The 23283-nt window shown below is 41.3% G+C and overlaps 1 protein-coding gene across 1 annotated transcript in view; it reads right to left on the bottom strand.

Moving 5' to 3' along the window:
• Positions 1-10240: 10240 nt before the first annotated feature.
• Positions 10241-23283, bottom strand: part of PGS1 (Phosphatidylglycerophosphate synthase 1) — a 58755-nt gene continuing 45712 nt past the window's right edge. Inside the window, exons 8-9 of the mRNA XM_080274439.1 lie at positions 23037-23262; positions 10241-10639 (exon numbers count right to left, since the gene is read on the bottom strand). Coding sequence (XP_080130565.1) covers positions 10437-10639; positions 23037-23262 — 429 coding nt within the window. The 3' untranslated portion in view covers positions 10241-10436. The remainder of the gene's footprint in view (positions 10640-23036; positions 23263-23283) is intronic.

Genomic DNA, 23283 nt, shown 5'->3' on the forward strand with positions numbered 1-23283 from the left:
AACAATAACAATTCACTCCTCTTCTTCCTCTCACTGATGTACCATTTTATCATTTTCTTTCACACCACATAATTTGCCATCCCATGATATTCTCTCTTACCTTCCAAGACCTTTTGGCACCCTATCTGTGAACATTCTTTAATTATTTTCATTCCTTCTCAATGTATTTCTCTTCATCCATTTAGCAATGACACCTTACTTCCATAGCCTTTTTTTCCATTCTTACTTTGAAACAAATTTCTCTGTTACTTATGCCATCCATCCAGCTTATGCCTGCAGCTGTTTGGAAAAACTTAATTTTTTAGATATCTCTCCCACTCACTGCCCAGCATTTACTTCCACTTTAAGCACTGGATACAAACTTTTTTTCAGGGCTCTCTTCATCTCCAGACTAATCATCCTATCCTAAGAGTACAGCAAAATTCTGCTTGTATTTTTCTCCTAAACACCTCACACCCCATGTTGTCCTATTCACACAACACACTCCCAAGAAATTTAGCTGTCAACCTCCTCAAGCATCTCGCCTCCCCCATGCACTACACTGTTCATATGACTTTCCTTTTCTATCCTATAAATACTGAATTCTAAAACCTACAGTACCATATTCGTCCTCTCAAATAAAATTTCTGTACTTATGTTTACATTTACTTTTTCTTCTGCTGCCTACCCTTTCAGACTCAACCCACTTCTGCAGACCAGTCTCACTTTCTACCTGTAAAATGCATTAAATATTTTCATTGTGGTAGGTGGGGGCGCTCACCATCCACTCACTCAATGTAGTGCTGCTCTCAAGTGTCTGCTCTTTCCTCTCCTCCATCCTTCTTTCCTTCCATCCTTTTCTGTCTTCCTTTCCTTCTTTCTCTCCTTGTCCTTCTGCCCACGGGTAACATTACACTCCCTCTTCTGTCTCTCTTTCCTTCATTCTTTCCTCTTCCTTCTGCATGTGAGTGACTCTGCACTGAGTGACAACCCAAATGATTTCCTGTACACCAGGAAACCATTTACTATGCTGGGTGGTAACCATATAACCAAATTTTGGCACTTGGTGGTTTAGTGGGTAATTATTGCACTCCAATCGGATTGAGCTGGTGAAGGTTTATGTCCAAGGGATGGTTGGAGTTTATTGCTCACATAATGCCACCCAGGGATGAATGAGGCTGGTCACTCTCATCTTAAATGTCAGGACCAACTGCCTAGACCCGGGTCCTATGTTCCTCATGGGGCAACATAGGATTGGATGATGGATGGATGGATGAACAAGTTAACACTTTCCATGTGTTACCATCTAACTCTAGTTCAGTTCTGATCCAATCTTTCTTCATTTAAACTTGATTTCTCCATTCAGAAATATACTGTAAATGGATCAACCGAGGTTATAACAGCACATCCTCGTCTTAACCCACATTTTGATGGTAGGTTGTGGTGTCCATCATCCACTCACTTAATGTAATGTCTTCTTCCTTCACTGTTATCATACTTTTTTCTATTTCTCCCATCTTTTCTGACACTTTTATTATCCTTCTTTCAATTTCAGGTGACTACATAGTGATAAGCCTAATGGTTTCTTGTAACCCAGGAAATCATCTATAATGCTGGGTGGTAACCATATCCTGTACTGTAACCAGATAATGGGGTGATGGGGAGCCTTGGGTGGAGAGATGCAAATGTGGCATCCATCCAGGAACCAAACATCCATAGTTTTCTCCATGCCTTGTTGAGGCGAGGCACTGTCTACCACATAGGAGCATCGGATCATTGCACAAGAAACAGCCCAGCAGGGTTTGCTCGTCTAGAGAGAATGAGGCTGCAAAACAACAATGCCTATACTGATACTACAGGCTAGGTATCACCAACCATTACCGTCTTCTAACACAGTGAGTAGTCAATATACGGTAATGCCTCTCATCCACTCCACTGGGTGATTTCTTATGTTGTGGGGACAATTCAGTCAGTGTTACCAGTGTTTATTTTGCATAAGTTATTCATTTCCTATTCCCACCACTTTATCCACACCAACACCAGCACACTAAGCCATCTCTGTGACACATAAGATACACCCAGGTTAGTTTTTTGCAAAGCACAATATATGGACAACCCTTTATATTAAGGTATTACATCTATCAAATATTTTACTACAGTCCAACCAACTCTTTTATCTCTGACCAGATGCCTTAATCCCTGAAGGGATGACCATAAGTAAAATGCCTCAGTATCACCTTCTCCTCTCCCATCAGGCTGCCCTTCCTCTAACTCACACCTCCTTCACTCATATGCCTCTCCACCCCATCCTTAACTGCTAATGCCCTACCATCACCTACTGATGCATTTGGGCCTTAGTCTCCCTCTTCCCTTCTACATCACTTACATACACTCTCCTAGAGAAAGTCTCAATCTAAATTTCCTCCACATAATCAAACCATCTCACAAGACTTCTAAAACTTTCCAGCATGTCCATATCAGCAACTCACCTCCACATGTTTCTCTTAAATAATTCCTTTCCAGTCCTCTCACTCTTGATTTGTGTCCTTCCATTCCAGCAAACTCTTTTTCACCAAATACCTACAAACCTTTTCAAAATTCCTCCCAATCCACCCAACAGTAGCCTATTTGCTTACTGTAAAATATACTTTAAGTATTTTGCAAATTTAATAAAATTCAAATTTATCTGTGGAAATACGATGTGACTATTTCAAATTTAATGGCATGGGTGATAACATGGAGTAAGAAAGTTTAATAATACGAGTAAAAGGAGAGAAGGGAGTGTGCCTAGATGGCTTCGTCATACAGAGCGGTACTGCACATGTGAATGAGTCTGAAGGTGGGAGGAGCTATGGCAGGCCAATGGTGGTGGCTGGATATAGTAAATGAGTGGATGAGATGGCAAGATACAGAAGTCTGACAAAGAGGCATTTCACTGTGGGTTAGTAAATCTTATTTAAACTGGCAGTCAACTGCATGACCTGATCCCACCGATGTATTTGAAGTGCATCTATAAAGAAAAATACAGCATAAATACAGTAGTGTACAATGGGTCACAAAAGTATCAGTGCACGATATGCGTGAAACATTTGGGAACACAGAATGAAGGTCACTGAAATATTAGTGTCCGACTTACCATACGCTTGTGGCCCTGACGTCGGGAGGTGTCATTATATCGCCAACTACCAATGTCTTCTTTGCAAACATATTGCATATGTTATGTTTACATAAACGGACATTGTTAATACATAATGAGTTGTTCGTAATGTACAAAAGTTGTTCGAATGTTTTCAATAGGCATCGGACTCCCTGTGCACCGATACTTTTGTGACCCAGTGTACATGCAGATGGATTTGTTTGGGGAACCAAGATTCTGATGACTGCTGGTGTGAATACTAATGTGTCCATTTCATTTAGCATGCTGTTGAATAGTTTTCCTGCTCCTGTCATTCCTTTTTGTTTCTGGATCCTTCTGTACTCATTTCTTTGGGCAAGATGGGGATAACAATAATAATAATGATGGAGGAGGAGGAGGAGGAGGAGGAGGATTACACAGGAAAGCAAACAGCAACAGACCTTATGGTCCTTTCGAGGCTGCTTGTTAGAGAAAACTATGACTACAAGACCTAACTCTACATGTTGAAGGATAAGGATAGTAAAGCAAGAAGGCTCCCCCCACCATCAAACCCTCCAGGAAAAAGTGAGAAAAACCACCATGCAGCATGGAAAAACTGACATGGAAATTTTATAGGAAACACTGGAAAGGAAAAGTCACATTCTATAATACTTTATCTATAAGCTACCCAATAGAGTAACCTGAAAGAGAAAGTAAACAAATAAAATAATAGTTACGGCATGACATTATAAACTGGTTACATTGAGTTAATGGGAAGTCTGTGGACATAACGTGGAAGCTACACACTGCACAGTGTGGATGTTTAGGGGTGGTGCAGCAGCCTTGCCTGGCGCTTTTAAGGTAGGCAGCAGTCAATCAGGCCCTAGCTCCGTTTGCTCCACTGAGACAAGGAACTCTCCCATGTGGGACAAGTACACAAGTTTCATCCTGAAGCAGTGACCCCTGATACATTAAAATAATCCCGATGGTGGTCACTTGACTAACAGGGACCCTCAGTGATCCACAGCCCATCACAGGTCGAAAGTAAGAGTAGTGACCGTTAACTCAGGGTTATCTGTGCAGATCCTAATCTGTGCTTATATTGCTTTGTTTGCACCGAATAAATTGAAAATGTATAATATCGTGACGCAACACTATGTACGGGTACATTGTTTACGGGGTGTCTTGTAGACTAAAGGGGCATGAACTTACAAATACCGTAGCTATAAAAGAAAGTTATTCGGACAGAAAAAGAGTCAGCTGAGGATTTTCGTGCAAATATTTGTCTAATTTGTTTCTGAATGTCTCAATTGAGATACTGTTCACGGTATCTGAGGGTTATCTGTTCCAGATATTTACAACTCTGTTAAAGAAGAAGTATTTTGCTTCGTGGGATTGGAATCGCTTTCCCATGATTTTGCAGCCATTACTTCTGGTTTGACTCGACCGGTCTATATCAAAATATTTATTCATGTCTAAGTTGTCATAGCCCTTCATGATTTTGAAAACTTCAATAAGGTCCCCTCTTAACCTGCACTTCGTTAGGCTAAATAATTTAAGTTCTTCAAGGCGTTCCTCATATGGTTTGTTTCTAAGTCGTGGTATCATTTTTGTGATTCTTCGCTGAATTTTCTCTAATTTTTCAATGTCCTTTCTGTAGTACGGAGACCAGAATTGCACACAATACTCAAGATCGGGGCGCACTAGCGAGTTGTACAAGGCAAGTATGACTTTTTCCGATTTAAACTCGAAAGTTCTTCCAATAAAACCCACTAGCTTGTTTGCAATTTTAACCGCATTGGTACACTGCTTGCTTGGTTTTAGGTCATTTGATATTATCACACCAAGATCCTATTCACTGTCTGTACTTGATAACTGAATATTGTTCATTTTGTAATTTGCATGGACATTGTTACTTCCAATATGAAGTACTTTACATTTTTCTGTGTTGAATTTCATTTGCCATTTTTCTGCCCAGCTTGCTAAAGTATTAAGGTCATTTTGTAACTGCTGCCACTGTAATTTTGAAGTGACTTTACTGGTTATTTTAGTATCATCTGCAAATTTGGATACTTTACAATTTAGACCCTCATCAATGTCATTTATAAAGATAATAAAAAGTATCGGTCCAAGTACTGAGCCTTGGGGAACGCCGCTGATCACATTACGCCATTTGGATTCCTTTCCGTTTATCACAACTCGCTGTTTTCAATCTGACAGCCAGTCTTGTAACCATTTTTGCGTCTTTCCTTTTATTCCATGTGCTTCTCTTTTTCTCCTAACGCGCTTGTGAGGGACAGTGTCAAATGCTTTCTGAAAGTCGAGGTAAATTATATCTACTGCTCTTGAGTCATCATATGATTTGTAAACATCATGGAAGAAGTCCAGTAAGTTAGTTAAGCATGAACGACGATGTCTGAATCCATGTTGCGAGTCTTTAATTATATTATTTTCTTCTAGATAATTAACTATTTTATCTCTCATGATTTTTTCCATTAACTTGCACACTACTTTTGTCAAGCTGATTGGTCTGTAATTTCCTGGGTGCGACTCATTTCCTTTCTTGAAAATTGGTGTTACATTTGCTAGTTTCCATTCGCGTGGAACTTTCCCAGTACTTAATGATTTACTGAATAAGACAGAGAGTGGCAGCAGTAACTCATGTTTTGCTTCTTTGAGAATTCTCGGTGATATTGGGTTTTGTTTATGTCCGTACTATTTATGGCTGAAAGGATATCGTTATTATGGATAGCATAGTTACTAAGGACTGTGCTATTTGCTTGGTTTGTGGGTAACAGTAGGTTTCTTGTGGTGTTTTCTACTGTAAAAACAGACGCAAAGTAATCGTTAAGAATGTTTGCCATTTCGATCTCATTTTCACTGTTTGCCATTGTTTGTTTCTAGAGGACCTATTGATGTAGTCATAACCTTTTTCTTTCTAATGCAACTGTAAAATTCTTTAGGATTTGATTTGCACGTATTAGCAATGTGGATCTCCAGTGCTCTTTTGCTTTGTTTAATGTCTTTTCAATATGTGGCGTAGATTATCGTACTGTAATTTATCATCATTATTTTGTGTAGCTTTATATTTATGGTATGCCTGTTTTTTGGCTATTAAGTTACTTTTTATTTCACTGGACCACCACTTTGGTTTACTATTTCCAGCTGGACGTCTGTTATGTAGTGGCACACATGACTTTACCACTTAATTAAATTTTTCGGTGAATATTTCCCATGCTTGGTTTATGTCATTGGTTTCAGACATTTGATTCCAATCTGCAGTTGCAAGTAGCGCTCTGAGCCTGTTGACATTAGCTCTACGATAATCTGGGACCTTTTCTTTGCTCTCCGTTTCTTTTACTTTTTTAGTAGTAATATTAAACTGTATAGTTCGATGATCACTGGAACTAAACTCTGGTCCTATTTCAACGTTGTTGACTAGGTTATCATTTGTAGTCAAGATGATGTCTAGGATATTGTTTCCTCTCGTTGGGTATTCTACGTGTTGGGAAAGGGCGCTTTCTTGAAGATTCGTATAAAGCTCTTGTCCTGAGTGTGCCGTCAGTGGTTCACCCCACTTTGTTACCAGTAGATTAAAGTCTCCAAAAATTACGCTATCCTCTTGACAACAAATTTCCGCAATTTGATCATAAAGTTTTTCATCTGTCTCAGTTGACTGTGCTGGAGGACAATATGTGAGACATATTTATTTTGTGTGAATTAATACTTAGCTGAACATAACTGGCATCTATGATGGTAATACTGGGTTTGGATAGCACAAGGGGATGGAGACTAGTTTTCACATATAGTAAAACACCGCCACCAGCTCGATGTGGTCGCTCACAGCTGAAAATATTGTACCCTGTTAGTGAGTATTCCGCTAGAAAGTCACGGTCAGATGTGTTAATCCAGGACTCTGTGATGCCAATGATGTCATAATTTTCTAGGTAAATTAGAGATTCTAAATCCTCAAATTTGTTACGTAGACTACGTGCGTTAGCATAGCAGACTCTAATTCCGTTCCGAACAGTTGGTGATCTGACTTTGTGGGTATTTACGTTAAGGTTACTGTTCCTGGACGTGCCGCGTTTTTTAATCTGAAGAGGGCGACTTTATCGTGTAGAAGTCTACCTAGCCGTGCCGCTCCTACTGAGTTCAAATGAAGACCATCTTTCTGGAATAGAGTATGTTGCTCATAAAACTGGTCCCACAGATTGACAAAGTCGACTCCCTCTTGCGTGCAGAGAGATTCGAGCCGGTTATTTGTGCTGAAGGCCTTATCATAGAAACTATTTTCTGCCTTGATCCTTGGGAGTATACCAGATATTATCACATTAGTGGACTTAGTTTTGAATCGTTTGATCATTTCATGATACTTTGCTAGCAATTCCTCTGATCTATTGCGCTTCAGATCATTTGTACCAACATGGATAACGTATAGAGTTTGATCATTTGCGTCTTTTGTGACCTCATCGCAGGCTTCTGTGTTATCACATAGTCCACCTCCTGGAAAACAGTACCTCTTTCTGCTGATGGAGGCGCGTCCACAAAATTCCTCCAGCTGACTGCGTACAATAGTCCCCAATGAGCCTCGTTTCTTCTGTCTCATTAACCGCTTCGGCAAGGATCTGGTAGCGATTATACGTAGTTATGGGAAGATGCTTCCTCGTATCTTTTCCGGGTTTTGCGCCATTTCTTACCATAGTAAAGGGGACTTCGCCTGGCGAGGAACGTACTGAATCGCTGGGTGAGGAAGATACTGATACACTATTATTTGTGACTGCCTGATGGGCGGGGGCTTGTATGAGCTCAGTTTGTACGCTTCTTCCTTCTCGAGTGCTGTTGCTGACTCCTACATTTGCCACTACAAACTCTTTCAGTGTCTCAAACTCTGCCTTGAGTTCCCTGTAATTTCTCTGCGATTCAGCTAAACCATTTTCTAGATCTTTTCTCAAGATGCATAGTTTGCACACAGGCGTCGAAAAGTAATTCAAAAAATACTGAGCCGCAAAGCGACCAGTACACTCCTGGCAGACCTTCAGGTTAGATGGCATTTTGCAGCAGGAGGAGGAGGGGGAGGAGAAGGAGGAGGAGGAGGAGGAGGAGGAGAAGGAGGACTGGCCTTACTGAAATGCAAGTAACATACCAAAGTACCACAGTAATATTTGTATTTACAAAACACATGAAATAAAATCTGAGAAATTCAACATATACATCAAGAGTTACCAGTATCTTCATATTGTGCAAATGGTAAGTCATGGCACTACTATCAGAGGCAGGGCTTATGAGGTAACAAGTCTGACAATCTCCTGAGTCACCTTCTTCTGTGACATGATGATAAAATACTGAGCAAGAATCCACTTTAGAATTATTCAGGTATCACTGAAGCTAAAACACAGCTGGATCTGCTTGCATAGTTTCGTGACCCACAAAAAATTCATGCTGAAAACTACAATAGCTAATAACCTGAAAATTAAATGAGATAATCCAAGTAAGACTGGAGCTCACAACCTCTTTTTTCACATACTTTTCAATCTTTCAAATTAAAATGATATCAAGGTATTGCTACAGTTTTATATGGGTTGGAAGTTTTACCTGTACTAGTTAATTACTCCCCAACAGTTGCTTTAAATTGGAAGAAAAATTTCAAACATGTACAGTATAAGACATGTAATCATGCAAGTCTCCCCTTGAATCTTCGTTATGTTTAATTTTTCAAACATGTACAGTATAAGACATGTAATCATGCAAGTCTCCCCTTGAATCTTCGTTATGTTTAATTGTAGCTAAGTTTCCTGCATAAATGTGACAAATGTATGGGGTTCCTAACTGTACAGCAGATTTCAATCTTACAACAGTAACCACATGGTTAATGTTAGCCAATCACCTACTACAATTTGCATCTAATCATCACTACTTTTAGACATACACCGAGCATATTTTAATCAGTTTCATAAACTGCCCAACATAAACACGAATCAACTAGATGGAATATAATGGACATCATCATCTTTTTCTGACGGTCAAATTACAAAACATTTTACATAAATGACAAATACAGAACTCCATTTAAACAGCATATAAAATAACATACAAAAGCAAATGAGATAATCAGCACTCATTAACTCAACGTCCAACCTAACTACAGCATGAGAAAAAAATGTAAGTACATTCTGTGTGAACAGATAAAAATTAAGCAATCAAGAAACTGCAAATTAAAATTTGTTAAACCCATGCTAGAAAAGATCTTGTACTTCTCATTCATGCTGATGTACAGTATATTGAACTTAAAAATACAATTTTAAATAAAATGACTGAATAATTATTCATTGTACAGTATTTGTTACAAATACTGTATTACTGCACTGTATAATCACCAGTCCCATATTACCTACTCTTTTAGGAGTAATGGTTTCAGGCTAGGTGTATGTATTTGGCATATCCGATACAGTCAGGATTCCAGGGGGTTGGACGATGAGTGAGTAGAAGTGTGGCCCATTACACTGGGCAAATTTGGGCTGTATGGACACTGCTACTCCCCACCCCATCCGGATGTCCGGATGATGATGACAAATGGGTGTGATATCTCTAATTTACATGTTACTGCCCTGGACAACTAAGAAAACACTGAAATGCCAGGAATACTGATGGAAAACTGGAATGGCAGAGTGGCTGGAAAGTGATAATGGAGGTTTGGATACATATCTGCTTCACCCTAGGAGAGCTCAGAGATTTATGTTAACACAGTATTAACCTTTTCATATGATGATGTTATGTTCTGTTCTTGCTACTACCAGACTCCTGCATTCTGCCTACTGGACATACTGTAATGAAGGCATTAGAAATACTCTCCAATGATCCCTTCAGTATGATAACATCTAATTTTTTTCATTCTATCATCAGACCACTTTAAAGTTAAGCAATGAATTGTAACAACCTTCCTTCACTACAGCATCAAAAGATCTTGATGGGCATTATGAGGGTGAGAGTGGCACAGTACAGTCCTGTGTACTGTGAGGTTTGGGTGACCTTGCACACCACCATGTACAGCCCTAATTCTGAAATGTAAACACTACGATAATGGGCAGCACAACAACCCTTCTTTCACTGGGTTCTCCAAAGACCTTAATGATACAGTTGTAGAGAAGGATTAAAGTATGGTATTGGAGAGCAATAACCTTTCTTTCATTAGGTCCTCAGATGAAAAATGATGGGCATGACAAGGGTGAACCACAGTGACACAATGAAGTTTGGTACAGTAAACTTTCTGTACCTCTCTGTCATAGTAAAAGAATCAAATGCTAAGGCAATGGAAAACAACAATGCTTCTTTAACTAAATCATCAAAAGAAGACCTTGATGATGGGCATTACAAGGGTTACCCACAGTGGCACTCTGTGGTCCAGTGTGGTGAGTGAGTCCTGGGTGATCTTCTGTGCCCCTGCATACAGCTGCTCCTGCTCCTGATGCAGGGCAGCCTGAAGTGACTGGTTATGGGTGAAGACCAGTACTTGGGTCTCCAGGTCTCTCTTCACTGATCGCCAACCTGAAGACAGTTTAACAAAATTAAGGACTGTAGCTACGAAAAAACAAGGTTAGGATACGTACAGTATATAATGGAGGGCTGAGAGAGAGGGGCTGAAATACTGCAGCTCAATCAAGATAAGTTTGAGATTAAGTGAAGTATACACAGTGCTATAGTGAAGAGGTGCCACTTCGTCATGGTATGGATGAGGTATGTACACATGGAAGTGAGGAGAGGGATGGAATGAACAATCACAGTCAAGTATGGCAATTATCAGGTGGAGATGAGTATATACAGAAAGGCAGAGTTGCATGGACCAAAAAACTGCAGCTCAGTCGAGACTGTTAATGTGGGTCAAAACAGAAACAAAGGGAAAGAGAATGAACGACTGCAGCCAGGTCATTATAAGGCTGAGGTGAGAATAGGTATAGCATGTATGTAGAGTGGTGTAATACTGTAAATACTCTGTTAACCACATATACAATTACTGCAGTCTTGGTAGGAACACATGTTCACCATACAGTGAGTGCAATTCATCCATCCATCATCCAATGCTACATTGCCCCATGAGCAGCATAGGAGCCTGGGGCTAGGCAAGTTGGTGCCGACATTTAAGACGAGAATGACCAGCCTCACTCATCCCTGAGTGGCATTACGTGAGCAATAAACCCCAACCACCCCTTGGATATAAACCTGCACCAGCTCAATCCAATTGGAGTGCCTTCATTAACCACTAAACCACCACGCGCCATAATTTGGTTATATGGTTACCAACCAGCGTAGTAAATAGTTTCATGGTGTACAGGAAAGCATTTGGCTTGTCACTCAGTGTAGAAGGAAGAGGAAAGAATGAAGGAAAGAAAGACAAAAGAGGGGGTGTAAAGTCACCCATGGGCAGAAGGAAGAGGAAAGAATGAAGGAAAGAAAGACAGAAGGGGATGGAAGGAAAGAAGGATGAAGGAGAGGAAAGGGCAGACACACGACAGCAGCACTACATTGAGTGAGTGGATGGTGAGTGCCCCTACCTACCACAGTGAGTGCAATTTTGGTACAATATGACAAAAGTTAACTGAGTGATGATGAACATCATTTTAATCTATTTCTGCAACTTTACATCATACTATATCCAGGAAACATAATTGGTCTATGCAAATTCTGTTCTTTATATACATATACTTTATACAATATATATATATTCATTCATTCATCATCTAATCCTATGTTGCCCTATGAGAAACATAAGAGCCAGGAGCTAGGCAAGTTGGTCCTGACGTAAAAGATGAGAGTGGCCAGCCTCACACATCCCTGGGTGGCATTACGTGAGCAATAAACCCCAACCATCCCTTGGATATAAACCTGCACCAGCTCAACCTGACTGGAGTGCCTTAATTACCCACTAAACCACCAGGTGCCATAAATGTATGTATATACTGTACTGTATATATGTGTGTGTGTGTGTGTGTGTGTGTGTGTGTGTGTGTGTGTGTGTGTGTGTGTGTGTGTGTGTGTGTGTGTGTGTGTTGGATGCAAGATTTTCTCAGTATATAAAAGGGAAATGAGAACACTGCTAAAGGGAAATTACTCATCATGGAGAGAAGTGACAACTGTAGATCCACAGGGCTCAGGGCTAGCACTCATTATGTTGTTAGTATAGATAAATGACACAGACAGCAACACTGGAAATGGAAGCTACCTACATATCTTTGCTGATGATACATAAATACAGAGGGAAACTACAAACACAGATTCTTACACAGAACTACAAGATGAATTAAATAAGCTTCATGAATGGAGCAACAGATGGCAAATGGAATTCAATGTGGACAAATGTCATGTACTAAAATATGGTAAAAGTGAAAAAAGACCAGACTGGGACTATACAGCTACCAAAAATTGACTTAGGACCTCTCCCCACAAGGTATTAAAAAACACAGAAATCATGGTATATCACAATGTTTGTTCATGAAATGCCATTCATTAACCCGCCCCATCCCGATGTTTTCTGGGCAGTGGTACGCCCCAGTCCCGACATTTTTGGACCTTTTTTTTTTTTTTTGGCTCAAACATCTGCTTTTGAGGAGAAACATCGAAAACTCATAGAGAAATCGCTAACCTGAGGTTTAAAATACTCGATTTAGGTACGAGTACTTCCTTACCTGACTGGGTTTTCTAACAGGCTGGCACCAAAGACAATGAATTCTATGGGAGGGTAACTATTTTATCCACTCATAAACAGTATTTATCTATTTACTTGGTAAGAATTTATATGTACTACAAGAGTATATTGGTTTTCAAACAGTAATATAGGCATTATAAGCATTGTTTCACTCACTAACTCATCACCATTCATGACCTTTTTTTTCCCACATTACCTGATCATCATTTCTGACTGTTTCTTCCTCTAATGCTATGTAAACTTTGTCCTCCACACTGTCATCGATTGGGGAATCACTCTGGCCCTGAATGTCTTTATTGGCCAGGTCACTGGTAACACGTGATTGCCGAGACAATGGCGTGCGGGGAGGGGGGGGTTATGCGGTGTAAGGCACTGTCCCTGCTTGGCATCTTGTAGAGGAATAGAGGAAGGTGTTCCGTGTATACGTGCCAAAAATCACTCGCGAATATTGAAAATTGTGCAAATTAGGGACCTTGCAATGTTGCTGCGTTAATTCACGTCGCCGGGACATGAGTGCACATCATGTGCGGACGTTAATTCATGTCACCGGGACAGCGCGGGTTAATATGAAATCATGTTTCCTTTGTTTTTCTGGACCAGTTGGATGCGTTTTGGCATGGAATCACTTAGATCTGTAAAGTAATCTAAGGACATTTTTTTGCACCAAACATTTGCCAGTTCAGTCTTGAGGCTGTCCAGCTTGGGTGTCTTCTTCTCTGCCATGATTTTTTTCATCTTTGCCCAGCAGTTTTCTATCGGATTTAGATCCAGACTGTTGCCAGGCCAGTCGAGGACCTCATTCCGATTATCCTGAAGCCATTTTGTCCCCTTTCTTGACTTGCGACGTGGAGCTGAATCATGCATGAAAAAGTCGCACCCATGCATAGCAAAAACATTTAACAAATGATCTTTCAGAACTTGAATGTACCGGCCATCATTCATCATCAAGTTCTTAGGAAGAAAGTAGAGGCCTCCTCTTTCCATTTCACCTGAGAAACCTCCCCATACCATTACTCATTGTGGGTGCTTAACAGTCGGCACCGTGTAAGCAGTGTCATATCGACTACAGGAGGCAGGGCGACAAACCTTGGCAGAACGCACCTCCAACACTTGAAATGTGCTTTCATCGGAAAACATAAATTTTCTCCACTCATCCGACGTCCAGTGTGCATACATCTTGGCAAACTGAATGCATTGCTTCTTCATGTGGTAAGAGGTGGTTTCTTGGCTGCAGTGCAGTTTGGCAAACCCAGCTCCTTCTGCAAGCGGTGTTGGATAGTTCGAATTGAGACATCTTGTAACAGCAGGGGATGCATTCTCTTCAATTCTGCTGCTGTCAGTCGAGGATTCTTGATTACTTCCCTCTTCAGAAGCATATCTGTACCTCTGGAAGTTGTCCTCTTCTTTCCACTGCCATGCTTGTGCCCTGGTACAACATCAGGTGGCACACCATGGACTGCAGCAAGAATCTGCATGATGGTCAACTTTGTGCGTCCAGTACATTCACAAATCGTGTTGATAGGGATATTATCCTGCCTCCATGCAATGATACGAACCCTCTCATCCCTTCAGCAGTCCTTTCCAGGCATGACAACTCAACCCTAGGAAAATAACAGGGCAAACAGTAACCCATTCATCCATCATCTAATCCTATGTTGTCCCATGAGAAGCGTAGTAGCCCGGGGCTAGGCAAGTTGGTCCTGACATTTAAGATGAGAGTAACCAGCCTCACTCATCCCTGAGTGGCGTTACGTGAGCAATAAACCCCAACCACCTCTTGGATATAAACCTTCACCGGCTCAATCCGATTGGAGCACCGGTATTACCCACTAAACCACCAGGTTGTATGTATTTTCTTTGTATTTTTGTTGCAACTTACCTGTTTCAAGATGGCAAGCAAGAGTGGTTCTTTGGGTAGCAGTGGTAATGTACGAGAGCAGCCTGGCACCTCTAAATCTTTGCAGCCAAAGGAGAAATGGCAATACAGGAAAGGGCAGAAATACACCAAGTATACACTTGCTGACAGTATGGCAATACAATGCAGAACTACAGTTACTTAACCACAATTATAGTTCATAAAGTTTACAAGAGGTGTGGGCAAAAAATTATGATTTTAGGGAGTTAGGTTCGGAAGCCCTGGACCCAAACTAATTTTTCCCATAAGAAGTTCAGTTTAAATTTTGATGATTTGAATTTCGCGGTGAATTTTAGGTACATATGCCCATCAAAATTTGAAATTTCACTGTGTATATATATATATATATATATATATATATATATACATACATAAACACACACACATATATATATAGATAGACAGATGGATAGATAAACAGATAAATAGATAGACATAGATACACACACACACACACACACACACAGACATATATATATATATATATATATATATATATATATACTGTATACCTGCTGCTCTCGTGCCTCTCCTTCATGTGTGTGATGATGGCCCCGCCGCCTGAGAAGAGGAAGAGAGTGGTGTTGACTCTGGAGAAGAAACGGGAAATATTGGAGAAAGTAGATGCGGGGTGGTCTTCTTCCCGCATCCTCCGCGAGTTCAACCTGGCTCGATCTACTTTGTTTGATATTAAGAGATACCGAGACAAACTCATGCAGTACATGGCTGACTTCTTGTTGAGAAGCAAACGCAACGTGGAGAGGAAGGTGATGTTTACTCCCAAGTTTGCTGAAGTCGACCACTCCACATTGATTTGGTATCGACAGCAACATGCTGCTGGTGTGATGGTACATGGTATGGAGCTGAAGGCTGCTGCTGAGAAGTTCGCCAGGCTTCACGACGCCCTAGACTTCAAGGCATCCGAGGGTTGGCTCTTTGCATTTAAGTTACGGCATGGCCTTACCAACCGTAAAGCTCATGGCGAAGCTTTGGACGCTAACGAGGATGGAGTTGACAAGTTTCGGCACAAGGTGAAGGGCTTGATCGACAGGGAGGGCCTCACTCTCGGTCAAGTCTACAACGCTGATGAAACTGGTTTATTCTATCGCACTTTGCCAACGAACACTCTATCCGAGGAGACGGAGAAGCGTGTACCTGGCTGCAAGCTCTCCAAGCAACGGATATCTGCTTTGTGTTGTGCCAATGCTAACGGCATGCACCGGCTTAAGCCCATTATTGTTGGCCGCGCAAAGCAGCCTCGGTGTCTTCGTGGGGTGATGGATGTCCTTCCTGTCATCTGGTACCATTCTTTGAAGGCATGGTGTACAGCCCAGATCTTCAAAGACTGGTTCCACCATCATTTCGTCAAGGAGGTCATACATTACCAGACGGAGAAACTGGGAATCCCACGCGACCAGGTAAAGGCCCTCCTTCTCCTCGACAATGCACCTGCCCATCCGTGTGACAAGGACTTGGTGGCTGAGAATGGCCGTATTAGGTGCATGTTTCTGCCACCTAATATGACTGCTCTCATCCAACCAATGGACCAAGGAGTGATCGTGGCAACGAAGAGGCTGTACCGAAGGAAGTTCCTGGAGGGACACGACACACGTGGCCAGCGGACTTTGGAAAACCTTCGCCGCTACAACATCAAGTCTGCAATCTACAACTGGGCCAGTGCATGGAAGGAAATCCCCATCAAGACTCTAGAAAATGGTTGGTCTTGTCTGCTTCTCGGAACGGATGTGGTGTACGATTTCTTAGCTTTTCACGTGGATGACTTCCATGCACGTCTACGTACGCATGGCGACGATGTTGATGTGGACGATGTGCGTGAGTGGTTGGATGACGACGAGGGCGATCCTGGGTATCAGACCCTGTCTGATACCTGGGTATCAGACGTCTGTCTTCAGAGTCGTCTGCAGTGGGTACGCCATCATCACGACCCAGCAACACACCCCTAGGTCACCTGCCAGCGATACTCTCGGACTCTGACAGTGAATAGACGCCAAGAACTTCTCCACTAGATCACACGGGAATTTACAGTGCTGTGCAGTGAAAAAAACAGTGCACTGTGTTAAGGATTTACAGTTGTGAGTGAAAAGACAAACAATTTTTGGACTAAATTTAACGTAAATAGACGTGTGTTTTTGCTTTAGAAAATGGTTATAAGAGCGGAAAGACTTAAAGTGCAGAGTGCAACACTTATTAAGTTACAATGGAGCATAAGCTAGACAAAAGCGTGCACTGTGAAGAGAATGGACTTCTGAGTGTGAATAACTAAGTTCAGTGCAAGACTTCAAGAACAGTGTACTGCAAATGCTTTAGGAAATCCTTCTTACTGTCAGAGTCTGAGAGGAGGCGGTTATTCATCGAGATGGCCATGGCCTTGCTGTAAGTAGGCAGAATGTTTCATACTGTACTCTACTGTATTTTCCATACTATACTTACCTCAAACACCTCATTTCACTCTTTTATGTCCCTTATTGGTGTGAATATGCTGTGTCTTAGGTGCAATGCATGTGCAGTAGGGAGATGTTTTTCTGAGTTAGGCTAGGTTAGGGTCCATAACTACCAGTCCAGGAGCCAGGGACTTGTAAGTACCCAGAATGATGAATATTGTATGAACCTACCTCAAAAACCTCATTTTATGCTTCTTTTGCATTTATTTCAGTCTTTTATGTCCCTTATTGGTGTGATTTGGGTCTTAAATAGGTGCTATGCATGTCCAGAGGGAGTTGTATAGGTGTTTTTCTGAGTTAGGGTCCATAAGTACAAGTCCAGAAGCTGGGGCCCAATATCCGGACAGGACCACCAGCCGGACCTGCCTATGGCTCTATTACGTCGGATATTGGAGGGATTACTGTATATCGGAAAAAGTCCGATAAAGCCAGAAGCAGTCCAGACTGCCTGACCACTTCAGGTATGTTCACCACAATAAGATAAATATAAGACATGTTTATCACTGTACAGTACAGTACTATTATATATACTATACCAACTGATTAATGTAGCGAAGTTATAACACAGTACAGTACTGAAGTGGTAGTCAAAACAGTTCAAAAACTGTCCATGAGATCCGGACTGGTCTGATATATCGGAAAAAGTCTGGATGTCGCTTTTATCGGAATTTCGCGTTTTTCAGAATGGCTTGCACCCCAATTAGTCCGTTACAGTGAAGTCTTACTATATATACAGCATATATATATGAGGCGTCTAGAACCAAAGGGGCATCGGCACCAAAATGTACTTTTGAGTTATGAAGCTTTAAAGTTATGTTTATGGCAACGTCATAACCAAAAGGCAATAAACAAATATTTTATACATCAAAATGATCATCAGCGCCTATGCTCTACATAGAAATGAGAAAAAAACAAAAAAATTAATAACTATAACCGCAAAATGTGCAGTAAACCAAACCCCCAATTTATAAGTTGGCATAATAACATATTCTAGGGATTTAAAAACATGCCAGAAAATACATCAAAGACTGTATTACTGTACAAAACTTTATTAACTGAAGATTCCAGTTAACTTAATATTAATAAACGAAAAATTATTACTGTAATCTCACGTCTTTTACAACTAAAACTGAAATCAATGCAATTATTATTTTTCCTTTGGCATAATAGATTGAAATAATAACAGTCCAAGAAAAAAAAAAAAGTGTAGTGCTTAAGTAAATTGAGGAGGAGCAGTGGGGGGTTGAATGGTGGAGTCCTCATCTAGGAGATCGACATCCAACTCTGCCTCCTCGGTGCCACGCCCCCTTCCCGCTCTGCTTTTCTTTCTTCCACCTGTTGACTCCTTTGCTGCATTTGTGTGTGCTCTTTCTTGTTCGTCAATAAGGTCTCGAAAGAACTGCCTGTGCTCAGGGGGTACATAGGTCATGAGCGTTTTCAGGTCGGCAAGTTTTTCCTTAGCGATAAGCACTGGTTCTGGGTACTTGGGTTGGAGTTGGATGTTTGCCAAATTGAGTTTTCCCCTATCCTTCTTTTTCTCCAGAGACACTTTAACAGAAACCAGCCCACCATAGTCTTCTTGGATCTCAAAACCTCCCTTGAATGAGTCTGAGTACAGCAGAACCCTTGCATTAAGAAAGCCAGCATCCTTCATTCCAGCCCACGATACACTACTTTGTAAGGCATCATAGTCCTTAAAATCCTCTCTTTTCATGTCAACTACATGGAAAGGATGAATTCTGTTTGCCTTTTTAATTAGTTCAACGTAATGCTTGGTTGTGTACACAGGAACTGGACGTAACTTAACTTCAATCACCCCAAAATCCCTATCACAGGGAAGGTAAGAATGGCCTGGAACCATGAAATAATGCTTGATATTAATGAAGCGGCCAGAATGCACATTGCGTAAGCAGGACAAGATCACATTCTTGTTCTTATTTTGTCCAGGACAGTTATCTGAAAACACTACTAGCTTGATGATGTTTGGGTCAAGAACATGGTTCACGTAATGATTAAGACAGGAAGCCACTTCACAGGATCCCCGATTACCCAAAGTCTGATTCCAAACATACATAGTTGCTTGCCTTTCTTTTATGTTATGCACACCAAAGTTATAAGTCCACATTTTGCGCTTATAGTATTGCAGGCCAGTTGAGAGTTTGGGGGTGGGAAGGGTCTGCTGGAGGTCCATGCAGATCACAGCAACGTGGGGCTTATTTGGTTCACCTGCTATGGCTTTCAAAAGTCTCTGCCCCTCATTAGCCCTCCCCTTGTGAACAGTTTTTTCAACATGCAGGGCACTAATCTCTTCCTCATCTGCCACAGGGTCGAGATCACGAAGTTTCATTTCAATTTCATCGCACTTATTACATGAATCACTTTTGGGGGGCTTGAAACCTATGTTAAAGTTTGTATCAAAGATGTTTTCATAAAGCCAAAATTTCACCAAATTTTCATGTCCTTTCCCCTCATTAATCATCCACTCTTTGTACATGTCATACAGCACTTTCTTGTTTAATCCAGGGGGTAAGTATTTCCTGTGAGGACTCTTGGCCCTCGAGTAGTGACTGGAAACAGTGCGCAAAGTTCGTATGTGTTCTTTCACTAAGTCTTTCTTATAATCCTCTGTCTTATTCCCTGGCTGATGTCTTCCTCTTTGGTCAGGAATTATGGTACCAGAACTCATAGCCTTATCCATTGCATTTCTCACCCTCTTGACAGTCACACCATGCATGTTCAAGAAAGCAGTGCGGCAAACCTCTATTTCTTTGTTGTTTTTCTTCACAACGTACCGCATTATTCTCAGAACTTTGCTTGGCCTGTCTTTAATGCGGCTTCTCTTCACATCTTGGGATAACACACGATTAGCTAAATATGCTGTTTGTAGATCATGATTCCCTAAACCCCAATAATTTTTGAATATCTCTTCAATGATGTCCCTCCCTACCACATCATAACACTTACGGTAACATGAGCAAGCAGGACCAACACTTTTTGCAGCCATTACTCTTCCCGTCTCAGACGTATACATCTCACCAGTGTCTCTCTTCCTCTTCCTTTCTACCTTTTTCCACTTTTCCACACACTTCTGACGCTTACGAGAGTTTATAAGCACCACCTCTTCACTGTCACTACGTAATGAACTCATCTTGTCACCACCCCCTTCGTGCTCAATAACAACAGCTCATCTTGTCATCAGTAATGTACTATAAATGGAGTAAAAATCCAGTACATAATAATTTCACGCCTGAGTAAACACGAGAGGGAAGCCTCATACGCTCACTGATTGGTTGCTCTGGGGGAGTGGCAGAGAGCGAGAATGCTGATTGGCTTGGGCTGTGTGGTGTGGATGCCTGCATGGCTGTGATTTGCTCGCCCCGCAGCGTGGACAAAACCACGTGACTTTGAGCCCTTCTACCACAGTCTAAATGATTGAATCTTGTATGGCAACCAGTGCTATCACTGAGAAGAGGGTTAAGCCTATTGTCTCCCCTACCTAACTCAAAACCAGTATATTGGCGGGGATGCCCCTGTGGCTCTAGACGCCTCATATATACACACACAGCAAACTCGCCCGGAACACGTTCTTGCCGAACGCGCTCGCAATTATACACGATTAGTGCTGGGATATGTATAAGATAACGTAAGATTAAAGAACCATTACGAAAACTATATATTTACGCAGGAGAGGCCTTTGATAGGCCAAATCCTCGAACATCAGCTCAGCACGCACGGTTTGTTTTGATCACATGATGTGATTCGCTGTACTGCTTTTCCTCAGTGCTGTATTTGTAAGTTAAATATTTACAGTACTGTTCTGGTAAGTTTATGTGCAAGTTAAAGTATTATTAAATAACGTTCAAGCAAGAAATAAAGTCTTATAACCAGTTTTCTGATAGGCGTCAGAATATTACCTTTTTTATTTGTTTGTTAAATATTTGCTGTACTGCTTTTCCACAGTACTGTATTTGTAAGTTAAATATTTACTATTCTGGTATGCACCTGTGAGTTAAAGCACTTAAAGAAGTTAAAGCATTAAATAAAGCCTTGTAACCAGTTATAGATTACACACGATCGGTGGGTTCCAAGACAATTCGCCATCATGTCAATTCCCCGTCAAAACATGAACGATTCCCCATCAGGACAATTTGCACCCTGTATGATTCCCCGTCATTCTATAAATATATTAATTAATCAATACTTTTATAAATATACTTATTATTAATTAATCAATACTTTAATAACTATATTTCAGGGGGATCCATCAAAGTCTATGTTGTCTTGTTATTGTTGTGATGGCAAACTGGCTTGACAGCGAGTGGTCCAGAAACCATTTTGCTCCCTAGACTCCCTAGGCGTGGTGTTTTGCTGTTGTCTGCCATTGGTGATCAATATGAGGCACTTTGGGTGGTTGGAGGGTTCATTTGATGTTGCGGCTTGCAAGTACAGTGCTGCACAGCAAGGCTTCCACGTGCAGGTGCGTGGGCACGGGGCAACATTCCGACGCCGACTGGTTTCGGCATCGGAATGTTGCCTTGTGTTTGGGTGTTTGTGTGTCGGAGTTTTGCTGTGCAGTGCTGTGTTTGTGGGCTGTGACACTGGATGGGCCTTCTGACCACTTGGGGTGCTTCATATTGATTACCAGTGGCAGATGACAGCGGGGGACCACGTTTGGGGGATCTAGGGAGCAAAATAAGGAGTAGTTAAAACTTACGCGGTTTCGCTCCGAACGCTCCACGTTAGGAACGAAACCCACGCGTTGGGGGCGAGCTTGCTGTATATATATATATATATATATATATATATATATATATATATATATATATATATATATAAATACAGTATATATATATATATATATATATATATATACAGTAATCACTCCAATATCCGGATCAATAGAGCCATCGGTAGGTTCGGATATTGGTTTTGTCCGGATATTGGGCCCCAGCTTATGGACTTGTACTTACGGACCCTAACACAGAGAAACACCTATACAACTCCCTCCGGACATGCATAGCACCTATTTAACACCCAAATCACACCAATAAGGCACATAAATGACTGAAATAAATGCAATAGACACATAAAATGTGGGTTTAGAAGTATGTTCATACATTAATAAACATTCTGGTACTTATGGACTCTAACCGAACCTAACCTAACCGAACCTAACCGAACTCTGAAAAACACATTCCTACTGCACATGCATGAGGTAAGTTTAGTATGGAAAGAAGTACAGTATGACACTTTCTGGTAAGTATAGTATGGGAAAAAATACAATATGAAACATTCTGGTAAATATAGTATGGAAAATAGTACAAATTGAAACATTTTGGCTACTTACAGCAAGTCCCTGGCCACCTCGATGAATAACCGCCTCCTCTCGGACTCTGACAGTAAGAACGATTTCCTGAAGCACTTGCACTACACTCTTCCTGAAGTCTTGCACTGAACTTAGTCACTAACACACAGAAGTCCGTTCTTTTCACAGTGTTCACTTTAGTCCAAATAATGTTCCATTAAATTTAAGTGTTGCACATTAACTTTTCCCAAGCCATGGCGAAGAGCGTAGGTCTTGTCGCGGTGAGAGACAGGCGGGAAGTGGGGAGGATGCAGCGGCGCTCTATCGGACGTCGGAGGAATGACGAACCAAAACAATGCTCTCACGCGGCGTGCGCGGCAAGTTCAAATTACGGACGGCAAAAAATCGATTTTTTTTCCAATTTTTTTGGATTTTCGGACCATTTTGGGAATGTTTGATCCCAGGACGATAAGGTTCGGTTAGTGGGGATGTTCGGTTATTGGGCGTCCGGATATTAGAGGGATTACTGTATATATAATACTGTACATATAAAAACTAACCAAAGTTTGGAGATCCAATCATAGTGAGGGATGGTAGGTGCTGGTTGGGGCCATAGTACCAGAGGCCCTTGGCATGGAAGGTCCAGTTGGGTCGCAGGTACTCATAAAGCTTCACACGTTCACTCAGCCCTCCATGCATCACCCTCGTAAAGAAGTTCTTAGCCAACTGGGTGTAGGCAGCTGGAATCGCGCCTGCAAAGCCATGTGCTCCTAAGAATCCATTAGCCTGTGAGAAATAATATGGTTA

This window comes from Coenobita brevimanus, chromosome 57, assembly GCF_032717465.1.
Source record: "Coenobita brevimanus isolate Jiangsu-jjx chromosome 57, ASM3271746v2, whole genome shotgun sequence".
Classification (NCBI taxonomy): domain Eukaryota; kingdom Metazoa; phylum Arthropoda; class Malacostraca; order Decapoda; family Coenobitidae; genus Coenobita; species Coenobita brevimanus.